The sequence below is a fragment of the Rhipicephalus sanguineus genome, chromosome 3 (assembly GCF_013339695.2).
Source record: "Rhipicephalus sanguineus isolate Rsan-2018 chromosome 3, BIME_Rsan_1.4, whole genome shotgun sequence".
In the NCBI taxonomy this organism is placed as follows: domain Eukaryota; kingdom Metazoa; phylum Arthropoda; class Arachnida; order Ixodida; family Ixodidae; genus Rhipicephalus; species Rhipicephalus sanguineus.
Genome location: NC_051178.1, coordinates 152032803 through 152059930, shown reverse-complemented (window position 1 = coordinate 152059930; position 27128 = coordinate 152032803). Strand labels below are relative to the sequence as shown.

The 27128-nt window shown below is 46.9% G+C and overlaps 1 protein-coding gene across 1 annotated transcript; it reads right to left on the bottom strand.

Moving 5' to 3' along the window:
* Positions 1–1041: 1041 nt before the first annotated feature.
* Positions 1042–25229, bottom strand: LOC119385978 (arylsulfatase B). The gene is made up of 9 exons (XM_049414183.1): positions 25191–25229; positions 23507–23666; positions 21976–22088; positions 15905–16021; positions 9036–9161; positions 7040–7163; positions 4101–4394; positions 2337–2760; positions 1042–1099 (listed from the first exon to the last, which is right to left on the bottom strand). Exons 1-9 carry the CDS (start codon positions 25227–25229, stop codon positions 1042–1044), a joined length of 1455 nt encoding a protein of 484 aa, XP_049270140.1.
* Positions 25230–27128: the final 1899 nt, after the last annotated feature.

Below are 27128 nucleotides of genomic sequence, written 5' to 3'. Positions count from 1 at the left end.
TTTGGGTTTATTTAAACCGCCAAGAGTAGTTTAACGTATTGCGAAAGCAAGTTGAACGTTCGAGTTCCACTGCCATCGGAATGCATCGCCGCTTCCGAACATCCAACCCGTGACTTCGCGTTGTTCTACTTAGCCACGCACGGTGGGTGGTTATACAAGCTAAATTGATTTTTTTTGTGCTTCGATTGCTAACTTCAAATTAAGTTTCACCAATGGGAGGCCAGTGCGTGAAGTGTTGCTGAATAAAAGGCGCATGATTAATATATCGTTCATTGCTCATCACTCTAAACATAGTAAACAACGATTTTTTGTACCGTTGAAATGAGATATTCATGAAGCATTATGCTGACTTCGCCAGTCCTTCGCCGTGCGTGAACTAGCAACCAAATCTAGTTTAAGATAGCTTAATTTTCGTGCACGTTGATACAGCCATCTTTTCACGTCACTGTTCGTGCATATAGAGGAACGGCAGTGTCCGTTGTTGCTCTGACGTCATCGTTTCTCATGGAGCCATGAATAGTATGGTCGGGACGTACTAAAAGAATATAACTTGAGGAAAAGAGACTCCAGCTTGATCGAATTCTCAAGGTGACACTGGTTTTCAGGAATTAGTTCCCGAAGTGTTCTATGAAGTACATGGAGTTACGGCGTTTTGTTACATTTTCTTTCCAGACAAAACGAAATACATTTTGCACTTCCAGCAGATTCGCGGTCATGCACTCTGTGGCTGTCGTCACTGCTTCTTGCTTTGTTAAAACCTCTGTGGTTTGACTGGCGCCTTATAGTGCAAGGTACATCTGCTCTTTGTTATGGGAAATACATTGTGACTATACATACACGCACATATATATACGACATATGTATAAATTGCGCGTATACACATTATGTATATTCTGCACTGAAACAGAAAAATAATATTGGTACTTAGTATTTGTTGTGTGCCTCCCTTCAAAGTGTGTCCGTATCCACATGTGTGTGTTGCGCAGTCAGAGCGAAATCTTTTCTGACGAGTCTGCAAGCGCAGGGCACGCGTTCGCGTGTTCAAAAGAGCTTGCGAAGCCATGTCACGTCGCTTAGCCAGAGCAGTTGCCTCACTTTGCTGACAAACACGGCTGTTGGCACGTAGTCCCTTATGACTGTATGACTACAGAACATCGAGAAATTGTTTTGACTTGCACGATTTTTATGTACGTCTCGTCTACGAACAGTTATAGCGGCAGTCAAGGACGGAGTTACCGTTACACCACTTATACACGCCACGTAAACGCGGTAACCACGCACCCGCTCACTGTACATATGCACTTTTGTTCACTGCAGACAGAGTCGGTGACGTGAAGAGCGTTGCTCAAAGATGTCGGGAGTTCGCATTTCGTGTATGCTTGTCAAGAAGTCGAGCACACCTCTACATCGGTAGGCCGACGCGTCTTTTGAAAGCAGGTGAACATCCGAGCCAGCAGATATGACTGCGAGTCTCTGCAACTGTGGTTTTCTTTCAGATGACTCGCTGGGAACGTGATCCTTCGAACGCTGCATACCGGGCAGTATGGGTCGTTCTTTCCTCTTTGTGCAGTCGCAAGACATGAACTAGACTCCTCCGGTGAACTTCTCGCCTTTCTTTCGTAATGAAAATATCATACATATGTCGCCGGCATACAGACCTTTTCAGCGCGGGCGTAAATAGGTTTCGAAAGAATTTCACACGTAGCTAGTGGATTCATCTGTACAGGTTCGACCCGAACACATGCTGGGCTTGTTCCATGAGTCCTTCAACACTGTCGAGTGGTCTACATAGATGCGACGTTCACCCAAGGCGCCCAGGTGCCGTTGTGGTACTGTGGGAAGGACCTCGGGTCTACGGGCTTGTTGCGTGGCGCCACCGATGCGACAGCGTAGCTCGCCAGCCTCCGAATGAGCACGGACAGCAGCTGCACAGAATGAAACGCATATAGGATCAATAAATGAAACTGATATGTGGCAGCACTAACAATGTCGAGAACAAAGGATTAGGCTAACTTTTCCTCCTCGGAGTACACTGAAGGAGTTTTTTGAAGAGTGTCTTCCAAGCCCTGTTTCGCCCCCGTTATATTACAGGGTATGGCGATGTCCGTTTTCATTTATGACTAAACACGTGGCAGATACCGAAGGTAGTAAAGTGGATTACGAACACTAAGAGTCGCGTAACTATCACCTAATCATTACACAATGAACCTTTCTCTTTTTGAACAAGAATGAAGCCGTGGAATTTTCTTTTGTAGACCTGTCGCGACGATGAGCGCTTCAGAACACAAATTGAAACGGACCTACGCTTGCGTCTTATTACCTCGCGGTTGTCCGGCGCCAGGTTGTGAAGCTCGCACGGATCCCTGGACAGGTCGAACAGGTAGGGTGGATCGCCTCCCACGAAGTTTGAGCTTTCCGTCGGGCCGCAGTGCAGCGTGGCCCTCTGGCGCCACTGGCTGGGAAAGAGGAAGGCACCTGTGTTGTAGAAGTCTCGAAGCACGCGTGCCGCCTTTGACCCGGCCATCAGGCGGTCCAGGTCGGCGTAGGGTCGAGAGCTTCCGGGTGTCCGGAACCTTTGGTCGTACATTCCTCCCGCCGAGACGCCAAGCACCAGCTTGTAGTCTCGGTAGCGCAGTGCTGCCGCGCTGCCCACGGGGTCGATGTTGTACAGCATCTCGGTACGCGGGGACGGCAGGTCGGCGCACAGGTGCAGCCACATGTCGTGGCCGTCGAGGTTCTTCATCTTTGACGGGTCTCCGCCTGGGCGAGGGAGTGCGCGCGAGCGGCCTGGGCCTCATTGTTTGGACGTAATGCAGGCCGTACGATTGGCACAAACCTTACAGCTGTGTATTAGTGTGAAGCATGAAGTGTGATAGCGATTGTTCACTGTTATTTTCTTGAAGGTAATGTTTTCCTTGACTTCCTTAACCCACATTCTGCTACGGGATGCGATAATTTGTGACCGAAAATGTGGGAGGATCCTGAACAACGTTTGTAGACCTTGGTCAATAAACGTGGACCGTCGGACAGTGCAGTCTATCGGGTCGCCTCTCTTAGTCACGTGACTTTAACTAGCGTATCTACTTCCATACTACCAGAAATCATTAGCACTGGCAAATGTTTGCTAATGTCATTGGCTAAATATTGGTTCAATAGGCTAGGTAATTAATGGTACCTGTGAGCTGTCGTAACACCGGTGTTTCCTTAACTCAATCTTTATTCAGTGACTAAGTTATACACCAATTTTTTATTTGGACAGCAACCTATAGGTACCTTGCGCTAAAGTTTTCCACATTTCGCAGTATAGCTTAGGTGTTCAGCGAGTTGGGGAAACAAAACGGGAGGCACGCGACAGATGCCTATCGTGATACCTCCAAAGGTTTACAGCGAGAACAAAGTGTTCGAGATGTGAAAATTTAGAAGAGCGCATGCTTTTCTAAATTGTTTGTGTTCAAAAATATTCCAGCCGATTCTGATTGTCTGACGTCACCGACTGCACACGTCGTTCACTGTATGTAGTAGGTGACAAAATTGTTTTTGCTTAACTGCATGACTAAAACCTGAGTGCAGCAGTAGAACACGACAAGAGAAAAAGAACTTTTCTCAGGCCTTATGTGACTTGTGGACCACATGTTATGAATCCCTAACGTTAGGCCAAAGCGTAGCTTACACGTCGGCAATGGTGGCCGAAGACTCGAAAGCTTGGTGATTTGGTATATTTTGGGATCTTTTAACAGCGTACAAAGGACAAAGGCTGACGAAAAATTTGATAAGGAGGAGGAATAGACGAAAATAGATTATTCTTTTTTTTTCCTTGATTATGTCAATGATATTTCTTCGACCGATGATGATATTAATGATTATACCAGTGATGATATTCCGTTAAACATATTTAAACTATAAAACAATATCATTTCTAAAACAATATACCGCCCGTTTCATGGTCGACTCCCCGCGGTGGGTTGCGTCAGGTTACTAAGGAACAACCAAACGACTAACAAGGAGTTTAGCCAACGCTTAGACCAGCTGTCTACTCTGTGCTGGGGAAAAAGGGCGTAAAGGAAATAAAGCATAATAGTAGGAGACACTACGACAAGTACCGGCGGCCCTGTAGAGCGTGGGAAGCCAGTCGACGATGTGCATGAGCTGGTGCGAGACCCGGCGACTGCGGCTGATTAGGGGCGACCAGAGGAAGGCGGATGCCCGCGTGCCTCCTTCCCACAGGGTGTTCTTTGTGCCCCGTAGCGGCCAGTTGAAGCCACGGCTGGCGTGGTTGCCCCACGGCAAGCCTCCGTTGTCGCTGCTGAACACTATGATCGAGTTGTCCAGCATACGCTCCTGCTGCAGCGCCTCGAGGACGTCGCCCACCGACTGGTCCAGCGCGTCCATCATACCTGCGCAGATTGTTGTGCGATGTCTGAATGTGTGTTTGTGGGAATGTATCGAGGGAGAGAGAAAGAACCTTTCATGCGTTGTTTCTATCGCAAGCGCCGGCGGTCCCACAGAAGAAGAGGAAGCCTCAGCAAGCACGATATGAGAAAAACGGGGAAGCTGAACTGCTAGCACGGTCTTCATGACTTCCAACTGTGTAAATAAAAACTTTTTTTGATTACACCGACGAAATCGAGCGATTCTACGGCTGTTCTACGCCATGTCCCACACAAATGAAGGATTTCTGTGCGTGTGGCATCGATAAATATTGAGATGATACTCAAGAGGGCTATGATTATACATGAAACAACCCACTGGAAGATGTATATGGAACCCTGTGTAGTTTAGAACGTAAGAAGAGAAATTGTTCGAGGGGCTCGTTTCTTTGTTAGACATAACTAGGCACTCCTATTACTACAACTAGCCACTCGAATTAGACACTCGTAGCCTTGGCTGCGAGTGGCGCTGGCTAAAACCTCCAGGCTAACACTCACAGAAATATCAAAGTGTACAAGGGAGCGCACGGGAGAGCATCGGACGGCTAATTCGAAAGTTGTGGGTTCGGACCCCAGCGACGGAAAGGCTGTTTTTTCGACCGCTTTAATTAATTTCAATTTATTTTGTAATTACTACACCACAGTAAAGAAAAACAAATAATGTACCGTATGCTTTTCTTGGCTTAATGGTCTGATGGTTTCATTTGGTTGCCCAGATAGTTTATCGTTTTCCGTTTGGTAATCTGGCGTGTTAAGGTTACGGTAGTGACACCTTCCTCATTAATGGCAGTCCAAAGTGGGACCCTCTGCAATGCGCGCACTTGGTATGTAATTCTCACAATATGGGACACCTATATTTTACGGTCTGCCAGTATTCCTGCTTTGTTCGTGCCGAAGGTTAGCGGACCTGCGCGCGCGAAAGCGGAGCCGCTATGGGGCAGTAGGGCATTCTTTTTAAATGCGAATGCATTTCTTAGTCGGGCTATGTCAGGCATCCGGCGTTGTCCGCGGCGCCCTCTCCCATAGCAACAGCTGCGGGCGCGCTTGCTTATCCTCGCCCCTAGCAACCGGAGCATGTGGTGCGAGAGAGTGTAGGAGAGGGTAGGTGCAGTGCTTCGCCGCTCCTTCTCTCGCCGTTCGCTCTCTCTCCTCCCTGCGCCCCACTCTCCCGTCCGCTCGCGCCTCACTCTCGACCGTTCGCTGGCTGGGCGCCTCTCAAGAACATCCGGAAATGTGTGCTCGAGACTCCGCTGTGAAACGCCAACGCCGAGCCGAGAACGCTGCGCCCCACTCTCCCGTCCGCTCGCACCTCACTCTCGACCGTTCGCTGGCTGGGCGCCTCTCAAGGCGATGGCAGAAGTCAGTGAAGGCGAATGTCTGACGGCAACGGTACCCTCTCTCGGCGCAAGAAATCCATTCGCATTTCCTCACGATTCCCTTCGGGGAGGTGGGGGCATTTTTTAACACGAAAGTGTTTTATGCCGGGGTCCACCAAGTACATCCGTCACGGATATGACGTTCATAAAATGGACGCCAACGGGTGAGAAAGAAAAAAAACCAAGAAAAAGACACCCCGCTGGGAATCGAACCCACGACGTTGCGGCCGCGACGGCAAGCGCCCGACGCGCTACCGACTAAACTAACTCGGGAGATGCTAGACGCGGCGCGAACGCGCCTTATATCTTTCACACATTCTCTTTCGCGGCGGGCGGAGCGGGGCGGTGCCGCCGTCTGTGAGATGTGAAAAGAAGTAATGCTTCACGATCGCTAGCGCTTACTCCGAGATTGCATACGATATCGGAGGTCATGGTTAAAGCGTCTCGATACCAGAGCGGCCGCGCTGGCGTCGCCGAGGCACCCTTCGCGCAGTTACGTTCTTTGCCTTTGGCTTCGTGTTAGCGTGCGTCGGTGCGTCGGCTCATCGGAGTAGTGTAGCTTCCACGTGCACCAACGGGATTTCTCCGCCGCCGATTGCTTCAGTTGCGAGAGCAGCGACTAACAAAACTGCTGTAATATGCGTTGCAGAAAGGACGCGATTTCGACGGGCGAATCGACGGGCCTTGGTGGAGCGAGAGCAGCGCCTGCGAGACAGAGGCCAGCGGGACGCACGCGTTTGCGGCTCAGGCTACTACGTCCCGTGTTGCTGAAGCACAGTGTGTGTTATGTATGCATGAGCACAGGCGTCGGCTACCCATTACTAGAAAGCGCACACCGTGTCGTTTCTCTCCTTAATTGACGACGCTTTGAAGAAGTGCATACCGGGTACCAGTGTTGATTATGAGCTTGTTGATATCGTCCTTACGCGGGATTCACGATTCGCTGTGTCCAAATATATGTTCACACCGTCAGCTACCACAACGGTTAATTCATGATCATGGGCGTTAGTCTTCGCGATAGAGACATGCTGTCAACGTGGGTGCATCCACGTCAAACGGTGCTATAGCTGCGAAACACGAATAGACATTGTACAAGCTCTCATATATCACTACACAATAAGCACTACTTCTGTGAAGACACGTTTCACTTTCGTGTTATACCGATTCCTATGACGGAGGGATCAGCCATGTTTTTTTGAATAGCGTTCGCACTGAATTTAAAGGTTCACATCTTACCTGCAAATATCGTTCGATTCTTTTCTCCGATGTAGGGAAATTTGTCGACGTTCTCACTTGGCGCTTGTAGTTCTATTGGCGCACCTCCATGAGGTGCTTGGTAACACAGGTAGAGGAAGAACGGCTGGTGAAAGCAAGAACGACGTTTCAAGATATAGAAAGCAGTACAGATTGGTACTTGCGCGCTTCACAGAGTGATCAAGACATCTGCGAGGAAAGCAAAGTTAAGCATTTTGGCAATCACCCAATGGTTCGTTACACGGTGGTAGAACACTCATTTTCGTTACATTTAACTTATGGCTTGTGGATTCACTTTCGTCTCAATTTAGTACTCGAGTTGAACGTCTTCGCTGACTTTACGTTCGTAAATGACTTCGGCACTTCCGGCTTCGCTTTCGACTCGGCAAGAATCGTAATCTTAGATCAAAGGAGTAACTAGGAAGGACCATTACCTCTCTCTGCCAACCTCCGCAAACTAACTTTTCCCACCGCTTACTATCTCTAAAGAACTTGGCCCAACGCCTGACCTGACGCTCGCTGTGCTTGCTTCCCGGTGACATCACATTCGATACGCACTTGATCAGATTCTTTGCTAAACGCACAAGTGCCCTTACGTTCTTCAATACGCTTATGCAACTTCGGTAATTTGTTGCGATGTACACATATTTCGTACTTGCTGCAATGTACGAGTGCAGTAGAAGCACGTCGGTGTAGCGCACGTCTTTACGGAGGAGCGTGCGCTGAACGTGGCCATTTCCGCCATGGAATACAGCAAAGCTTACCGTGGCGTGATCACGTGTTAGGTCAACATTTTTTCGCTTGAGTTTTTGTTATGTAGTCGTTCCTTGCTCCATGATTAAAATTCTGCCTGGGATTACAGAAAGCGGCAGCCTGTTTTAGTTCAGCCTGCTCTTCCATCCTACTCTTAGCGCAAATAATTAAGATTATGCGGAGGGAGCTGGAGGCAATAACTAGGAATATTATTATTACTAGATTGCCATTTTCCCTCACGACGGATCTTTTACTTTTCATTTCCCTCATAGGGGCCACACGCACGGTGTCACGGCATTTTATGGCGAAATATTCACGTTCACTATCTCATTTTTGTTCAAATTACGTGGTAGACGTGGCGGTGGCGATGGTACCGCCAACTTCACTGGCAGTTTTCGAGCACTTGTAGCACATTTGGCTGGTTACTCTAGGGCACCAAGCTCCCGCCCAGAACATTTGAAGACACTGTCGCCTTTGACCTGCTTCAGAGCGCTCGGTTTCGACAAGCCGATTGAGACGCGCTTCGCCGGAGTGCTCTGGAGCGCTCAGAAACAACCAGCCGAATGTACCATAAGTAACAGTGCGGTACTGACTACGCGAATGTACTGCAATGAGCAATATCAGCTGGAACACCCGAGCGTGACAAATAGCCTCGAATCCCAATTCGACTGATACTCGGATAATGTTGTGATAAATAATTGGGTAGTGTGCCGCTTTTCCGCGAACTGCTGTCACTCCCAACACGAGTCTGTTTTCACGCAGGCGGATCATATGACACAGGTAACGGCATGATGCTGCAGCGCCTCTTGTAGTGCTCACATGCACCAAAGAACATCACCGTTTTTGATTCCTATCTTGCTGTGTCTCGATATACTGTTGACACACACACAAGCGAATGAAAAAGTGGTATTTCGCGCGGAGCTATAGAATAGACAGCAAATTGTCGCGCTCTGCGTGGCCTACGTTCCTTATCATCATTAACGGCAGGTGACACGCGATCAGCTGCCGTTTCGTGTCAGAATTAGCTAGGCGGGAGCGTTAACAGTTAGCGGGACCGCGTCCGCTTTGTTTCTGACGGCGGCCACCGTGAATCGCCCAGCATCGGGTTTGAGGCTATTTGCCACGCGCTGCCGTGTTCCCGCTCATATTGCTGACGACAGTACCATTACTCGACTGAACGTATTTAAGATATAATTTTTTGATCAAGCAAATGAGGCTTCTGCACCTTTTTCGGGTCCCGTTCCTGGATCAACTTGATTGCTTGTTTGCCGAACAATGTAGTCGAATACTGGTCCGTCTCATTCCTGAGTGGCTCGTCGTTGAGCCAGAAGTCAAGGCCGACTTGCGAGCTCTGTCGTAAGCACAGTCATCAAGTTGTGTTTCGTGCATCGATAGAGCACAAATGAGAACAACTTCAATTAGTTGTGCTCTAGACAAGCGTACTTTCAGTATATGCTATCAATGTGCATGTTGCGGTGTTCACTTATGCCCTACAGACGGAAGGGCGTTTATTATTATTATTATTATTATTATTATTATTATTATTATTATTATTATTATTATTATTATTATTATTATTATTATTATTATTATTATTATTAGTTGACGAAGATACATCGAAACGTCTGAATGACCCGTCAATGTGGCCGTGCGGTTGCATTTTCAAACCATTTCGTGGGATTCTCCACGGCGACATGCTCCATCCCTCAGAGTGCGCACCCGTAAGCAACGGTGCCGTGTAATTTGGATATATTTTATCAGAACGCTCGTGGTCTTCGCACTAAGACGCGCGAATTCTTTGCTAATGTTGTTTCGTCTTCTTTTGACCTTATTGCGATTTCTGAAACGTGGCTGTGCAGTGAAATTCCTTCCTGTGTCCATCTTCCGTCGAACTACACCACCTTCCGCAGTGATCGGGGCTTCTGTGCAACTAAACAAAAAGGTGGTGGTGTATTGATGGCTATAGACAGTTCTCTAAGATCTGTTAGACGCAAAGACATAGAAACAATTTCTGAATCAATTTGGATCGAAATTAGTCTTGAGCACTGTGAAAAATTGTTGATTGGATGTTTCTATGTATCGCCTAGCGTTTCACCAATTGCTTTTAATCAGATCGTCTCTTCTATTGAAAATGTGGTAATTTCACATAAGAAGCACAAAATTCTTGTACTTGGCGATTTTAACACACCTGGAATTGACTGGACCACACTTAATTTTTTTCATTATCATCATTTCTTAAAGAACAAATGCAGCGTATTGTTAGATTTTCTCGCTTTTAATTCCCTACAGCAGCACAATAGTATTGCCAATTCCTGTGGTAACGTCTTAGATCTGTGTATTTCTAATAATCAACCTATCGAAGTATCACTCTCTCACATCTCTCTTGTTCGACCTGACAAATTTCACCCACCACTCAAACTAACACTCTGTATTTCACCAGAAAAACCAAGCTTTCCCAGAAAAATCGACAAAACGCCCAGATTTGCCTTCAAGCGAGGTGACTACGTTGGCCTGTACCATGACTTGTCCACCACAGATTGGTCACTGGTAACTGACAAACCCAATGTTGATGATCAAGTCGATCAGTTTACGGAGCTTATCTTGACCAGCATGCGCAAGTTCATTCCCAGTATACACCTCATCATTGTAAATATCCCTCCTGGTTCTCATCAGAACTTATAAGTGCACTGAAACATAAAGATCGTGCACACAGGAAGTATAAACGTTCTGCATCAACTCATTTGAAGGAAGAATTCTGTCGTTTTCGTACTCTTTGTAAACGCCTTTATAAACGGGATCACAGTCTATATATTTCATATTTAGAAAAAAGCGCGTCTGACAGGCCGGCTGAGTTTTGGAAGTATGTGTGCAAACGGTCGAGCAAAAATGGCGAGTCCTTCAGGATACTGGACCCAAATGGAGTAGAAGTTCAAGCCGTCGCTGACTGTTTTGCCATGCATTTTTCATCTGTCTATAAGTCTCCAGCCTCTGTAGCTAGTAACGGTCGACAGGTTAAGGCAGTTGGCACAGCTGATGCTGTGTCGCTAGGTGAAGATTCCATTTCAGAATGCATTAAGCGATTGAAACCATCCTTTTCAGCTGGCCCAGATGGCATCCCCTCTGCCACACTAAAAGCTTATGGCAGTATACTTGTACCAGTATTGACTACCATATTTAATAAGTGTCTGCATGCTTCAACATTTCCTAGCATGTGGAAAACTGCTCGTGTTTTCCCAGTGTTTAAGTCTGGCTGTAAAAGTGACGTCTCGAACTACCGCCCTATTTCCCTTCTTTGTGCCGCATCCAAAATCTTTTAGCTTGCTCTTCACAAAATATTGTCTTTTGATGTAAAAAATTCATTGATTGTGAATCAGCATGGGCTTCTCGCTGGCCGCTCAACTGTCTCTAATCTTGCCAGTTTCGTGATGCAAGTCTCCACGCCTATTTCGCAGAGAGGACAGGTTGACGCTATTTACTGTGACCTTAGCAAAGCTTTTGATGTTGTCAGCCATTCGCTGCTTGTGGATAAACTTGCACACTTTGATGTTGATTCTTCAATTGTGAATCTCCTCCATAGCTGTCTTCTTGATAGATTATGTTACGTTGCCGTTAATGGCCAAACGTCCTCTTTGTATAAAGCTACTAGTGGGGTTCCTCAAGGGTCGGTACTGGGCCCACTCCTCTTTTTAATTTATGTTAATGATGTTTCTTCTGTCATTCGGAATTCTTCTTTCCTTTTGTATGCCGATGACATAAAGATATTTAAGGAAATTCATTCAGTTATCGATTGTCGCTTGCTGCAATCTGATTTGTGTTCTTTTTCTGAATGGTGCAGGAGCAATAACCTCTCCCTAAATATTTCAAAAACCAAGGTAATGAGTTTCACTCGAAAAACATCTAGTGTGCCATTTTTATATTCTGTCAATTCTGTGTCGTTGTGTAAGGTATGTGAGATCAATGATCTAGGTGTTCTTTTTGATAGCACCTTACACTTTTCTGCTCACGCTAAGCGTGTTGCTTTGCGGGGTCTTCGCACCCTATAGGCTGTGTTTGCAGAATGTCTAGAGAATTCCGTTCTCCTGTGCCCTTCCGAAAATTGTACACCGCGCTATGTCTTCCTCAACTAGAGTATGCATCTGTGATCTGGAATGGCATTCCTAATTCCAGCAGCAACGCCATTGAGCGAGTCCAGAAAAAATTCCTAAGCATTTACAACCATCGTTTCGCTAGAAATGACTCTGGATCTCGTTCTAACGCTGCTGGATTATTATCATTGCCATCACTTTGCTGCCGACGAAATCGCGCTGATCTGTTATTTCTTTACAAGCTTGTGCATGGTATCATATCCTGCCCTGTACTGCTCAACTGTCTTAATTTCCGAATTCCACGTAAGCTGACCAGAGAGAATAGACCTTTTCATGTAACCTCCTGCCTCTGTGAACATTCGACCATTGGCAGGATACAACGTCTTCACAATGCTTACTTTTTGGAGCTCGACGTTTTTCACAGCTCCCAGTCGTTGTTCTGCTCCGAGCTTTGCACTGTACTTACATAGCCTCGTACACTGTTGATATTTTTGTTCTGCCTGCGCATAGTTGTATATGTGCAATTTTATAACGTTTTTTATCCTTGATATTTTATTATGAATGTTTCCTTTGTTTTTTTTTTCGTGCGCCAGTACAAAGACCTTACGGTTGTTCCTGGGCACATTAAATAAACGTTTGATTGATTGATTGATTGATTATTATTATAATTAGCTCCCCGATAGCGTTCTTTTCTTTCTGAAACCACAAAACGTACTTTACGAAATATGCTGAGGTCACTTTAACAACGCATTATTTATGCTAATATTTTGTTGATAGTTTGTTTGATACCGTGTATAAACTGTTAAAATGAGCTGTAGCTTTGTGTTCATATTCTGCCGTTATAATAATAATCTCGCTATTGTTGGTTCCATTCTTGCTGGTTATTGCGTTTAAATCTAGTGCGAACAAGCTACATGTTTGTATTTTTATTTTTTCCCTTTTGTTATGATAAGTAACAAACTTTTCAGAATACAGGGACGTTTTTCATCTCTCGCTTGCCGATATACCGGCCCTATAGTGCTGCAAGCGCTCTTTTGGCTTTGACAGGCCTGTTATCTACTATGTATTGCTGAAGGTGACAACAAAGATTAGTATTATTATTACTACTACTTACCCTTGTGCAAAAGAAAAAAAAAAGCAAGTAAAAAGGCTGCAACTAACATTGAAAAGTACGTATGGGCAGATTCGTCTGCGTTCCCAATGTGCACATTTCAATATCGACGCTTCTTTTCGCAAATGACTAATCGCATGTATAAAACATGAACGTCACGTCAAGCGAAAAGTCGCTAGCATCCTGTCAAGTTATCTTCCCTCACGAAATGTGGAATAAGAGTAAGTTTATGTGGATTTAAGTTTAGTTTCGGTCGGCAGGCTCCACCGTCTCAAAAAAAAAAAAACAAACAAAAAAAAACACAAGTAGAAAGTCATATAATACGGTTTTCTGGCCGCTCTACGCACTGTGTTGCCAGAAATGTTCACTTCCTGAAGTGCGCGTCTGCGCTATTCTTTGTCCGCTTTAGGCGGGTTTTATCAATCGTTTGGCACTGCAGTTGGAAGTTGCTTTTCGGCTTGGGAGTCTCTGATGCAGGTGCAAAAAAAAAAATCCAGAGGTATTCACATGAATGTCAAGCAAGATACCAGGTCACCTTGTATATGCTCTACATAACACAATCAGGGTTGTGCGCGTACATGAAAAGAAAAAGTTGGTAGTTTGGCAGGCGCACAGAATCCTCAGAAATAAATGGCTCCTTGGCTGCAGCCGACCCAGACTTACCCAGATTCTCTGCAACGTAATAAAATGGTACAGAAAATGCCGCCAACGCAATGCTTCAGTCGAATCCCAACCGTCTTCAAAAGTATGATCGAAGAATTGGCGCACTAAGCGAGTTTGCCCTCGCACTTTGGCGTTCGTGTGCCTTTCGTGTTCGTGGCCCTCGCACTTTGGCTTTTGTGTGCCCTTATGCATTGATCGGGCTAACATTGTGTTTCGACGCACTGCAGAAGCGGATCCCTGAGGCCATGTAGAAAGGAGCGCGTTGTTGAGATATGCTCCGCCAGGTGCCGCAACGATCCCAACCGTTCGCAAGAAAACTGGGGTGCTATTTTGGACACTGTAGAATTCAGCCATATCGTCAAAATTTGCAATGGCGGCATTTTAAGCCAGTCCTAAAGGCCGTAGCAGTCCTCTGGGCCAATCAAAGTTGACCAATGGCGGAATTTGACAACACGGCCGAATTCGACAGCGTCCAGCATAGCACCCCCGTCTGCACTTTCTATGAGCTCATTCAAATAAGTTTCGTTAATAATCTTCTGAGTTAATTGGCCCTTAAGTTAAGTAAAGTTATGCTCCTATATCACACGTATCCAAGTGCAACTCTTAACTAAAACGAGAACTACCGATTTCGTGCCACTTTTATTTTTTTACGAGACTTCATCTGAATATTCGGAAAACAGAAGTAAGTGCTCGGCCGGAAGTGCTTCGAAGAGAAACAGGAGGGCGCAATCGATCCACTATCGGCGCCTTCATGTTTGGGGTAACGCGTAGCTATAATACGCTCTACCAGTGCTTAATGCTCCACAAAGTGCCGCCCTGCCTTGATGAAATTTCCGGAGAAAGGGCGAGATCAAAGGAGCACTGAACTCGCGCTTATCATGCGTTTATTTTTTATCTAAGGCCTCCCGGTTATTCGGAATGCCTCGTGCGGGACGGAAGCGCCTGTAGAGCCCATCCGGGTGTTCCCACGATTCTAATTATTCCCAAAAGGCCGTCGTTAAACTCGATGCTGAGCTTTTCTTATAGCTTAGTGCTATAGCGCTCGGTACGACTAGCTTCGCAGGCGCGTGAACTTATCCGTTACTGAACTTACTACGAGTGGCTTCGCCGGAAGTCCTTGATTAGAAGCTATAGCTGTTTAGCACTGAATTTGCTGGCTGCGTTATGCTTTTTTCGCTCACTGGCTGCATGGCTGCAAAGCGGCACGCTATGCGTGCCGCCGGGCAAATCTCTCCCCAGTGTTCCTTGAAAAGAGCCTCCATCAATACTCATTAGAGTGGAGGATATGGACTCGTTTTACTCGCCTTGTGTCCGTTTTAGGATGTTACGACACTATCTTGTCAGTTGTGGTTTGCGTAATGCAGGGTAAACATAAGTAAGTTTCTGGTTAAGTTTTTCTTTTCTTTTTGCAAGCCAAAGCTACGATACGATTTTGAGGCACGCCGTGTAATGGGAGACTCCGGGTCCCTTTTCACCACGTTGGGCTCTTCTACACACACGCAAGTCACGTGTAGACGTGTCTCGTTGCATTTCGCCCTTATCGATACGCGGCCGGCGCGGCCGGGAATCGAACCCGCATCCTCGAACTTAGCAGCGCGACAGTTTATCCGCTAAGGCAGTGGTTCTTAAATGGGGGTGCCGTGAAACCCATCCTTGAAAAAAAAAAAAAGTTTTTGGAGGCACACTATGTCCCGTGCCAGCGGCTCCTTCTGATTTTTTGATATGCTTCATCGCATAACATTTTCGCATTGCGGGGGAGCTGACTTATGTTTCCCCCATCTCTATGGTTGTAAAGCTTTTTGTTGTAGTTTTCTGCGGCATATGCACGCGAGCATGCTTTTCCGGGCTTGCATATATGCAGAGCATACATAGATAGAAACAAGTTAAATGTGGCTGCAGACCGCACAACTTATTGACTGGCTGTTGAAATCGAATGGGCGTGGCAGTTTAATTTGACCATTCTTTACCAGGGAGAAACAAAAGGCACCCATTTCACGCTGTATGTTGCGGTAATTTATGACCCCCCCTCCTTTTCTCTCACAAAAAGGGTTCCCTCATCCCTTCCAACAGTCCACAAGGGGTCCCCGAAACTTCCATGCCTGAGAACCACTGCGCTAAGGTAGACCACGGCGGGTCGCGGTGTAGCATGATCGATGCAGCGGGGTGGTGAGAGCTGATAACGCGCAACTCCCGATTATGACATCGACGTATAGACAAATAAAGAATGTACCAAACCTGCGGGACTGGGAGGGTGTGGTTGTAGTAGTCTTCCTCGCCGTTGTAGTAGCCGTAAAATGAGTCGAATCCGCGGGCAGTGGGCACGTACTGTTCCGTGTAGTAGCCAAGGTGCCACTGGAGAATAAGAGCAGCACTCATTTTAGCATCTTTCCGAAATACTGCGAGGAAATGTCATCCTTTTCACCGGAGAGTCGCTGCTCAAGAATACAGTGGCGAGTGGTCCTCCAGCTGAGCATGTATGGTGAAATAAATACATGCAATGACCATTTTGTTTGAGGAACCTTTCCTGTACAGCTGTCGTGTCGTTCGTTAGATAGCCTGTCCAAGGGCTTAGCCAGAATCGACATATTTGCACAGCGCTACGAGAACGAGGACGTATGAAAGGACACAACACAGGTGCTGACTTCAACTGAATTTTATTAGCGAAAACGCTAGAAATATATACAGCTGATAACACCAGAACACATCAGCACAAACGCACAAACCTATTGCGTTTACAAATCACCAACTAGCCCATGCTGCCGTTCTCTCAATTTAGCCAGAAAGTTTTTTTCGGGGGGAGAGGGGGGGGGAGGGGTTCAACCACCTTCTATGTATATTCGCGCGTGTGTTTGTATGTGTGCTTGTATATACACACATGCGAAATTACAAAATTTCGGGGGAGACTTGAACCTTTCTCCTCCCCCGTCCCCCTTGTCCCCTTGTCTACGCCAGTGAGTTTGTCGTTTACGGGCAGAAAACGAAGCACTTGAAAAAAAGAAAGTACGGGAAGGGCAAGCGACCGCAGTCAGTAGCCTACTATATATAAAAGAAGAAGTGATTGAAATAAAACGTGCAGGGGCGTGGAGAAGGTTTTGTGTACGACGTACACTCGAAACTGAAAAACAAATCTGGGTCAGTTGGTAGGAGTTTCGGGAAGTTATCTGTGTTTCACCAAAAAGCAAAAAGGAGGGAGTGCAAATAAAAGTTTGAGAGAATAGAGTACAGATACAGCTTGCAACAATAAAGGGTTGATCACGGTAGAGTAACAGGAGCTGTCATAGTCGCATAATTCGAATGATCCGCGGAATACACAGAGTCGGACGGTGGCCGTATGAAGAATCAAAGTCGAAGCAAAACTATACTTTCCGAAAGCGTGTGTACGTTTCAAACGCTTGAGTCGTTAACGGCAGGCGTGGGGAATTAGAGAACTTCTACGTGTCCCGCTAGTACTCCTTATACAGGGACGAAATTAATTAATTTAGAGACGGCCGCTCTAAGGACACGGATATTACCATTTTGCTCGTTCCTTGTAAAAGTAAAGATGTAATTTATATTCGAGCCCGTGCGGGCATTGCAAATTGGCCTAGAAGATCGCGAATGTTCCTTACGTAGGCGCATTAATTTGAACGAGTTAAACACAGCATCAACAGAGACGCATGAGGAACGAGCTTGTCCTAGAAACGGATTAGTCTCCAGAGCGTGCTCTGTATTATAGCCATAGGGTCACGCATCAAAGGACCCCTAAGACACCCCCTCCCCCCCCCCCAAAAAAAAAGTAGGAAGCGAGAAGCACTATCTCTGTATTTCTCGCTTTCTCTTTCTATCTCTTTCTCTCGCTCTCTATATCTTTCTCTTTCTTTGATTCTCCCTCTTTCTCTCCATCTTTTTCTTTCTGTCTTTCATTCGCCCTGTTTCTCTTTATTTGTATGGTGTGCCTTTACTCTCTCCTCTCCTCCTTTCCGACCTCTTCACCATCCCATCTATCCTCCTTTCCCTCACTTCCTCTTCCCATCCCCTTGCTATACTGTACTTTATAAGACTATGCTGTGCTCTGCTCTGTTTTTATTTCTCTTTCTTTCTCTCTCTCTCTGTGCTCATCGTCTCGCCCATCAGAGTTATTGCATCCCGCGCCAGAGAAATCGGCGCTTGTGTTTTGGGAGCGAAGCAGAAGATGAAGATGACGACGACGATGAAGAAGAGGACGAAGAGAGCGCGTACCGGTTCATGATGTTTTTCTGGTGACACTGCACAAACTACGGCGAGCTACAACAGCTTCGCTGTAAAAAAAAATCCAGTTCTCTTCTCTGGACCTCTCGGTATTCCCAGCGTTGCTCGTGACGTCACCACGTGCATTTGCCATGTCCGCAACAACAACCTGTTTGTCTGCTCGCAAGTATGCGAGCTCCCTGCTCTTCCTCCTCGCACGGCGAGGATGAGCCCTCGGCCAGTGAGAGAGACGAGCCGACGAACGGAGCGTAGCGAAGAGGAGAGCGAAACGAGCGAGGGCCGCTTCTGTATCATCAAACGTGTGCAACTCCGCATTTACGGTACCGTTTCGAAAGATCCTCACGGCTATGTGTTTGTTGCAGATTCGTGCACAATTGCAACACCACAAATAAATTTCGACCTGTTGTGGGTGGTTTAATGGCCCTTAAAGGGGGAACCATAGTCTGAGGGTGACCACACATACACTCACTTCCTTCTCGCCACTTTTGGAGAGCCATCGTAAAATAAAGAAGCAAGAACTCGCATGATCTCTTGTGCACTTGGCTAAGGCGACCCGAAGGCGAAAGCGATCAGGTGTGACTATCTTACCGCGTACTTTATGTCGACGCCCATCGTCAACTAATTACTTACCACCAATTAAGTGTAACCAAGAGGTTAGCGTACGACGCATGCGCTGTGGCGAGAAACGCTAACGCGAAGCTTTGGGTACCTTACACTAAGACTGCCTATTGACTCCAGTGTGTCTCGCTCTCATAACTCTTTACTAAGGTTGCTTGATCATGATCAGAAGCGACGTTGCACAGAAAAGCATTCGTCACGTTAACAATTTTCCTTTAATACCATCATCTTAGGTTTCTAATGTGTATTAGCATCCTCTTACAGATATATCAACTATATAAACTTGTTATGCGCCATAGGAAAATGCAAGTGTTTAGGAACAACTTATTCCAACACAAACTTCTAGGAACGTTGAGACGATCTAGAGCGCGAACCGAGTGATAAGTCACCAGGACGTTTCAAATCATCTCATGTAAGAGTGACGTACAACCAAGACTCCTTCATCGCATCGAAGGTTTGTCTAGGTGGCGTTGATCGAAGTAGAAGGAAACATACAACACAAACGTCCTTCACTGTGTCCACGTATGCAACGTTAACCTACAATGAAGCCCTGGCACCGATCTCAAATTTCTGGCATTCGAGGCTCGTTATATGTTGTCGAGTGGTTACGTAACATGTTAAGTTTCTTTACTTGCGTATTGTGCACTTGTCTGTAAAATAAAATTTAACAGGCTCTTCGAAAATTCCGAGCATTTCTACTGCTTACGCATCTGCATATGTTTACCTTCTCTAGTTTTCTAATCCCTGGTAGCACGGTGCATTGTGTTTATGCTGTCGGATAGTACTTAGCGTTTTGCGACTAATCTTGTGATAACATTTTAGATGCGAAGTATCTTATGGCGGAGTTCAATCCGGTGGTGGTGGTGTGCGGCGTGACCACCCTTACCCCTCTCCCCTCCCCCTCTCCAATTATCCTCTCCCCTTACCCTCTCCCCTCCCTTCCCCCTTACCCCTCTCCACTTCCCCTCTCCATTTCCCCTCTCCCCTCTCCCTTTCCACTCTTCCTCTGAAACGCGGGCTAGACATGCCGAAATTCTCCCCTGCGCAACGCCGCGATGAGCACCAGCGCATGCGCGTCCCCTCCCCCTCTCTCTCCTCTCCAACGCTGCCCCCCTCTCGCACGCCTGTCGACCGCGTTCCCCGCTCGCCATGTGAGAATTAACGTCTAGGTACGGTGTAAGAAAAATAATTTAGGTGTGGACACTCCGCCCGACGGCGCGTCCACATAATGTTCGCCTCTTTCCTCCTCTCGGCCCCCATGTCGCAGCGCCTCCCACGCAACCGCGGCCGGCGCATGTACTATAGAAGACGAGCTGCGTGCGTAGCGTCCGTAACGGCGTTGCGCACGTGAGAAGTCAGCGAGCAGAAAGACTGCTCACGCGCTCTAAGCAAGACGCCGCGCTTTTACGTACGCAACGCTGTTAGGGACGCTATGTGCGTCGGGTGCGCCGTTTACACCGTGGCCGTATGAAAACTCGCCGTGAAAAAAATGCAATGAGGTGAAAAAAAAATGAAGAACAACGCGCGTTCGCCTCGTCGCAATAGGTTTCTTAAGCCCCCATGTCGCAGCGCCCCCCACGAAACTGCGGCCGGCGCATGTATTAAAGGCGAACATTATCTGGACGCGCTCTCCTTCGCGGCGGGCGGAGAGTGTCCACACCTAAATTATTTTAACACGAAAGTGTTTTATGCCGGGGTCCACCAAGTACATCCGTCACGGATATGACGTTGATAAAATGGACGCCAACGGGTGAGAAAGAAAAAAACCAGGACAAATATACCCCGCTGGGAATCGAACCCACGACGTTGCGGCCGCGACGGCAAGCGCCCGACACGCTACCGAGTAAGCTAACTCGGGAGATGCTGGATACGGCGCGAACGCGCCTTATATCTTTCGCACATTCTCTTTCGCGGCGGGCGGAGCGGGGCGGTGCCGCCGTCTGTGAGGTGTGAAAAGAAGTAATGCTTCACGATCGATACTTACTAGCGCTTCCTCCGAGATTGCACGCGATATCGGAGGTAATGGTTAAAGCGTCTCGATACCAGAGAGGTAGACTGGCCGCCGTCGCCGAGGCACGCTTGACGCAGTTACGTTCTTTGCCTTTGGCTTCGTGTTAGCGTGCGTCGGCTCATCGGAGTAGCTTCCACGTGCACCAACGGGATTTCTCCGCGGCCGACTGCTTCAATCTTCAATTGCTAGAGCACCGACTAACAAAACTGCTGCAATATGCGTTGCAGAAAGGACGCGATTTCGACGGGCGAATGTCGTGCCTTGGTGGAGCGAGAGCAGCGCCTGCGAGACAGAGGCCAGCGGCAGCGGGACGCACGCGTTTGCGGCTCAGGCTACGAACCTCTACCTCCCGTGTTGCTGAAGCGCAGTGTGTGTTATGTATGCATGAGCACAGGCGTCGGCTACCCGTTACTAGAAAGCGCACACCGTGCCGTTTCTCTCCTTAATTGACGACGCTTTGAAGAAGCGCATACCGGGTACCAGTGTTGATTATGAGCTTGTTGATATCGTCCTTACGCGGGATTCACGATTCGCTGTGTCCAAATATATGTTCACACCGTCAGCTACCACAACGGTTTAATAATGATCATGGGCGTTAGTCGTCGCGATAGAGACATGCTGTCGACATGGGTGCATCCACGTCAAACGGTGCTATAGCTGCCAAACACGAATAGACATTATACAAGCTCTCATATATCACTACGCAATAAGCACTACTTCTGTGAAGACACGTTTAACTTTCGTGTTATACCGATTCCTATGACGGAGGGATCAGCCATGTTTTTTCTTACACCGTGCGTCTAGGCTAGAGGGAAGACAAGACGCGCGTAGCGTCCCTCTTCGCGTTCCACGACGCGAGGTCGGTAGAATGCCCAACGAACGCCAACGGAACGCGATCGTGCAAGTGCTCCGGCTTCGCATCGCCTCATGGTCCCCTTTAGCGGGAAAAGGTGTAATTTTGTTTGCCAAACGACGAGGGCTACTTAGCAGGCGTAAACTAGAGGCGGCAAGCTCTTCTATTACTTCACGTCAATAAAGAAACACGATCGTTAACAATGCCCGTCCCAAGGCTATGATGCTTACATATGTTGTTTGTACGAACGTTGCCGCATTGCACGGTACTTCGAAATTCAAAGAGCATTGGTTTACAGCAAGGCGGCTCATCTAAAGCAATCGTTCAGCGAGATTGAACCATAATACCAGTGCTTTTGTCTTCGTATACACTTTGTGCGTACTTTCGCAGTGAATTACGAGTTAAAATTAATTGCCATGGTACAGTACTTCACACCATTTACAGCAAGATGTGCCACTTTATTTCTCTTATTGTAGTCGTCATGGTTAGAATTTAAGAGCTAAATGTAAGGCATGAGCTCTTAAGTTTGCGAAATGGATTTCACCCTGAAGCCAAGTCTGCGCCTTCCTCTTCACCCGCTAAGCGGCCTTCGCTTACCTTTCCGATCATGTGTGTTTGGTAACCGAGGTCCTTCAAGTACTGAGGCATCAGTCTGACGTGCAGTGGCAGACCCCACGGCTCGCCTATGAGTATGACTGAAGTCTCCATGCCTGCGGATCAAATACCGAACTTACCGGACGATCTAGGTCATCACTGCAAGCATATTTTTTATCGTCATTTCGCAGCTAAACAGATGTGTTGCCCGATGAACTAAGTAATACTACGCGCAGTTTTCGCGAACATTCTTTCAGCTTGTACTCCGTATATTTACGAATGCCAACCTCCGAGATGCAGAATACAGGTTTAATTCATTTGGACTCGTAGAGTAAGTGTGCACAACACGAGGCGTCAATTATATTACGTTGGGTTCTGACCGTGTGGAGTACTTGTTCTGTACATTAATGCAGTAGTTGCGACGTTCAATTCAGGACGAGTCAGTGTTCTTGCTTACGTCGGAAATAAACAGATAATTAAATAGATAACCCGTCGCAAGTTGTTTGTACGTCCACATTCCCTTCCATTTACAGATGCATTTCTATATTCCAATTAAATGAGGACACGTAATTTACTCTGGGGTCCCTAATCGTAAAAACGGTTTCTAAAGTCAGCTTGCGTTTGTGCTCAACAGGTCGTACTTACGCTTCTTTATCAATAGAGAGCTTCAGTTGCTATTTCGGAGAAGCTTCGCGGACGCATAGAACCTTCGGAGGTGGCAGTGCACATGCGCAATAGCACAACCGGCGTCTACTCGCATTTTTTTTTCGGGCACTACGTTGCAGTCGCCGTGGGCTGTGAGTGACGTTCTCGTGTGTTATTTCGCACCTGGGAGAGTGCATTCTCAAGATCGTTGCGAATGAATGCGTACGCGCGAGTTCCAGCTGCAGCAGCATAATCAGGTTCCTCGATCTAAAGGGAGATCGCAGAGAGAGGAGGAATGTGATCGAGCAACACGTGACCAGCTCGCGCGCGTGCCAGAGAGCAATCTATCTCGCATCTTATGCGTACGGCTAACCGCACTGCTGTTTCACGGGCGCGCTGTCGCACGCCGGGTACGTTTGTGTATGCGGACGCCCTTTTGAGGACCACGGGCCTTTGTGAACGCCATTGACTATTGTATAGTGCCACCGTCGCATACCCGCCAGCGCATTTATTGATAATTTTCTTATTTACTTCCCTCCTCTCTCTCTCATCTTTCTACTCCCCTTTGCCATTCCCCAACCGGTCATGTGTCTGGTTAACCTACCTGCCTTTGCCTTCTTCCTTTTTTTTTTCCTTCCTTCGTACTGAAGCTCCATATTCACGCTCTTACCTGTTTACGTTATCAGTTTACTTTCTTGTTGCTGATAAACTAGAAACAGACGCGAGTACAGCCTTAAATCCGGGACGATTCTTCACTATCATTCACACTCTGTCTCTTTCTTTTTTGTACCGGAGTAAAAATAAAGAAAACGCTTTGCAACAGATTACGTGGTGAAAGCGAGATGCAGCGAGTCTGTCCAGTGGGCGTTCGTGCACATGTTCTGCGTACCGGTGTGGATAGGGTAGAGGCCCGACATCAGTGCGGCTCTGGACGGAGTGCACACAGGCTGCACGTAGTAGTTGTTCAAGATGATCCCGTCTGCGGCCAAGACGTCCATGTTTGGAGTCGGGATTTGTGGCGATCCGTGGAAGCTCACGTCGTCCCAACCCTGCAGGTAAGCGAAGGCTCGCGATCCCTGACTGATTCTGTCCAAGCTAGTATAATTTAAACAATGAGAAGCGGAGCGTACGCGCGCGCGATGTTGAATCATTCTATGCGTATAGCTGAGTTATAGCGTTAAGGGAGTACTGACACGAATTTTAAGTATTTTCAGATTGTTGCTCTACATAAAAACACTGGTGTCGAGTACCCTAAAAACAGTATTGTGGTGGCTGGGATTGCATCGAATATACTTTTAATACCGCTACCTTAAAAAAATACACGCTTTCGGTTTCTGTATCGAGGGGGCAGCTTCTCAGTGACGTCTCACAAGTGTGACGTCACGGGAAGACAGCAACTCGCGAAGTATTAGCGGCAGCTCTGTCATCTACTCGTGGAGCACGCAAACAACGATGATTGAATTGTCGTCCAGCGACTCTGACCTTGATTTCTGCGATTTAGGCCGCCTGCAGGACGCAGAGTTCTCAAATTCAGTGGAACTGTGTTGACTTGTCGGCATAATTCCCATTGCGGTAGGACTGGCTTGAAGATGCTGGGGGACGAAAAATTAAAAATCAAAGTAAAATATTTTGTACGTGTTGTCTGACTCCGGTGTGTGAAGTGTTTTAACACTGCGTACCAAGAAAACGAAAAATGTCCCTTTTCCGATGTCTCAAAATCGTGTCAGAACTCCCTTAACCGCGTAGCGTCATTCTTCGAAGGCAAATAGCGCAGTACGCGAACTGTGGCAAATAAAACAAAAAAAGAGACGTTGACGCCAGTGATACATGTTAGCGCAAACAAAGAAACAAAGACTCGAGAAAGAAATAGTAAGAAGCAGAAAGGGCATTCTCGAGTCTTCACGTCTTTGTTTGCGCTAATATATATCCATTTGACGTCAACCGACTCGCCCAGCAACAAGTCTTACTCAGAGATGTTAATATAACAGCAGATCACGCTGAGCACTTCAAGCGCTTATCGATCGAGCTCACGAATAGTTTCTTTTCTTCTATTGCTCATCCTACGCGCTCAAAGCATTAAAAACACGAGACGCACGTAATGTCTGAGAACTTTCCGTAGGGCATATATAGATGGAATTGGGTTAAACGATATACGTGGAAATGTTTACTTGATTTATGGCCTGTCTTGCTCCAAGTTTGCTGAATTATAAAGTTTAAACAGAATCTCGCATACAAGAGTATCGGCACAGTGCTCGAGGACGTTGTTTGGAGCGCCACACCAGCAACAATGAACACATAGATAGAAAACTGTATGGCAAGGTCAACTTTTTTTTCAGTAATCTAGTGGTTATTAAGATATAAAAGTATAGAGGTGGGTCGAATACGTCTGTTTAATGCATTTCTTGAGGTCTTATGCAGATCTTCAGTGAGGCTCTTACCTCGCTATGTGTTTGTACTTCGGCTAGATTGCAGCTATTTGTTCTGTACACATTAAGATTAAAACTGAAATATCCCTTCGTGCTATTAGAAGTGACAAGCACAGCTAGAAAATACATATACATACGTATACGAACCAGATCGTCAGCAAGAATGAATATAATGTTCGGTGGCATTTTAGACGCTTTTGATAGCCATGGTAGCAAAACAATGGTAAGCACAGATGATGCGACAGTAGGTACCTGTAGGAAGAAAAAAAAATAAAGCGAGATGTAGCACTGATAATGTTTCAAGCAATGTTTTTTGCAAGGCTTGCATGCATTTGAGTAACACCTGTGGGACTGGCTGACAGAATGCTTACTTGGCAGCATGCGTTTGTTTTCTTTTTACTACAATATTTGCCATCAAAATATCCCCGACTCGCGTGATTTCAAGGAGTACTTTGGTTGCGGGCGGGCTGTACTGATCTGGTTAAGCGTGAAATGCGCATGAAAAAAAATAGGTGAACCAGTCACTTCGTCATAGTTTTCTGAAAGCTGGCTTTCTGAGGTTTTACATTTCATTCGTGGGGTCATGCGTCCGCAGAGCTGCTGCGGACGCCCAGTTAAAACTGTCTATTAAAGAGTTTAATTTCCGGGGTCCCAAAGCAGCTTGCGTACGCGAGTCCTTGTGTTCCTTTGTATTCTTCGTGAGTGCGGCTGGGAGTACAAAGGAACGTAAGAGCGTGCGTACACACGTCGCTTGGGGTCTCCGGCTCAAAAACTCCAAGTTTTGAGTATACTGCGTACGTTACGTTTGCAATGGCGTTGCTTACGTAAAAACGGCGCTTTTCGCATAGTGCGCATGAGCAGAAGTTCTGCGTACTATGCACCATGCGCTGCGCACTAAGCGTGCGTGCAACTCCGCGGACACATGCCACCAGACATTTCCAAAGAAAGCCGTCATCCGCTGAGCTGCTGCGGACGCCCAACCAAAGCTTTTTACTGAATCTCGCTAACAGCAATGCATGGGATACTTCTACATATAGTTAGACTTGTAGCGCAATCCCTATACGAACCTCTGACGTCATGTCTGCTATAAGCTGACAAGAACTTCACCGATGTAACGCTCTGGATGTCCAGTCACGCACTGACGCTTACTCGGTTAAGTAATGACAATATAAGCCCTTGCCGATATTGAAGTATGTACCCCAAAATGCACGCTGGCGACAGATACGCGGAAATGTGTCGTCCGATGTGCACAACCGCGCGTAGAAAAGTGGGCAGTGCGCGCTCTCGTGCCGGCGACATCGTGACCCAATCCGATGGCGTAATCAATGAGGTCAACACGTATCTTTCTGGGATTTGGCCACTATTTGGGACGTGCAAGGTTTTGTGAGTATCGTATCGTACCGATTCGTGTCCTCTTGTTGTGTTCATTTACGCTGAATGCGGCCGCATGAGTTAATATTACGTTCTCTGTTCAGCTGTTACGTAACCGTGCGTCCTTCAGGCCTCAATTCCTACATTTAAAAAATGGAACGGAAAGAAGGAACGATGTATAACTGTTGCGCGCGTAGCAGGGCAATATGGAACATATAGTTGTTTGCCTTGGAATATTACTGAATGGCGCAAAACGTATCGTAATGAAATAGGAGGAACAAAGGGCAGGGGGGGTTACGACCTTGCTGGCATCGGTGGCTGGCATAGGTCGGCAAACTCACTCATGAGTCGACTCACTCAGACTCACTCAGACTCAGATCGAGCTGTGAGTCTGAGTCTGAGTGAGTCCGGGTGAGTAATAATTTCGTGAGTTTGAGTCCGAGTGAGTCCGGCTGAGAAAATTTTCAGTGAGTCTGAGTCCGAGTGAGTCCGGTTGAGGAACATTTTCGTGAGTCTGAGTCCGAGTGAGCTCCAAGGGCAAAATATATTTCATGAGTGAGTGTGAGTGAGCTCCACACCTTTTTGCCGACCACTCGTTCTATCTGCACCTCTTCAGCTATATTATCAGCCTTATGTCAGCTCACGTTTATAGTCCCGTCGACTCACGCATACTTCAAAGCCCTAGAGTTCATACGCCAGCTCAATATTTATTGA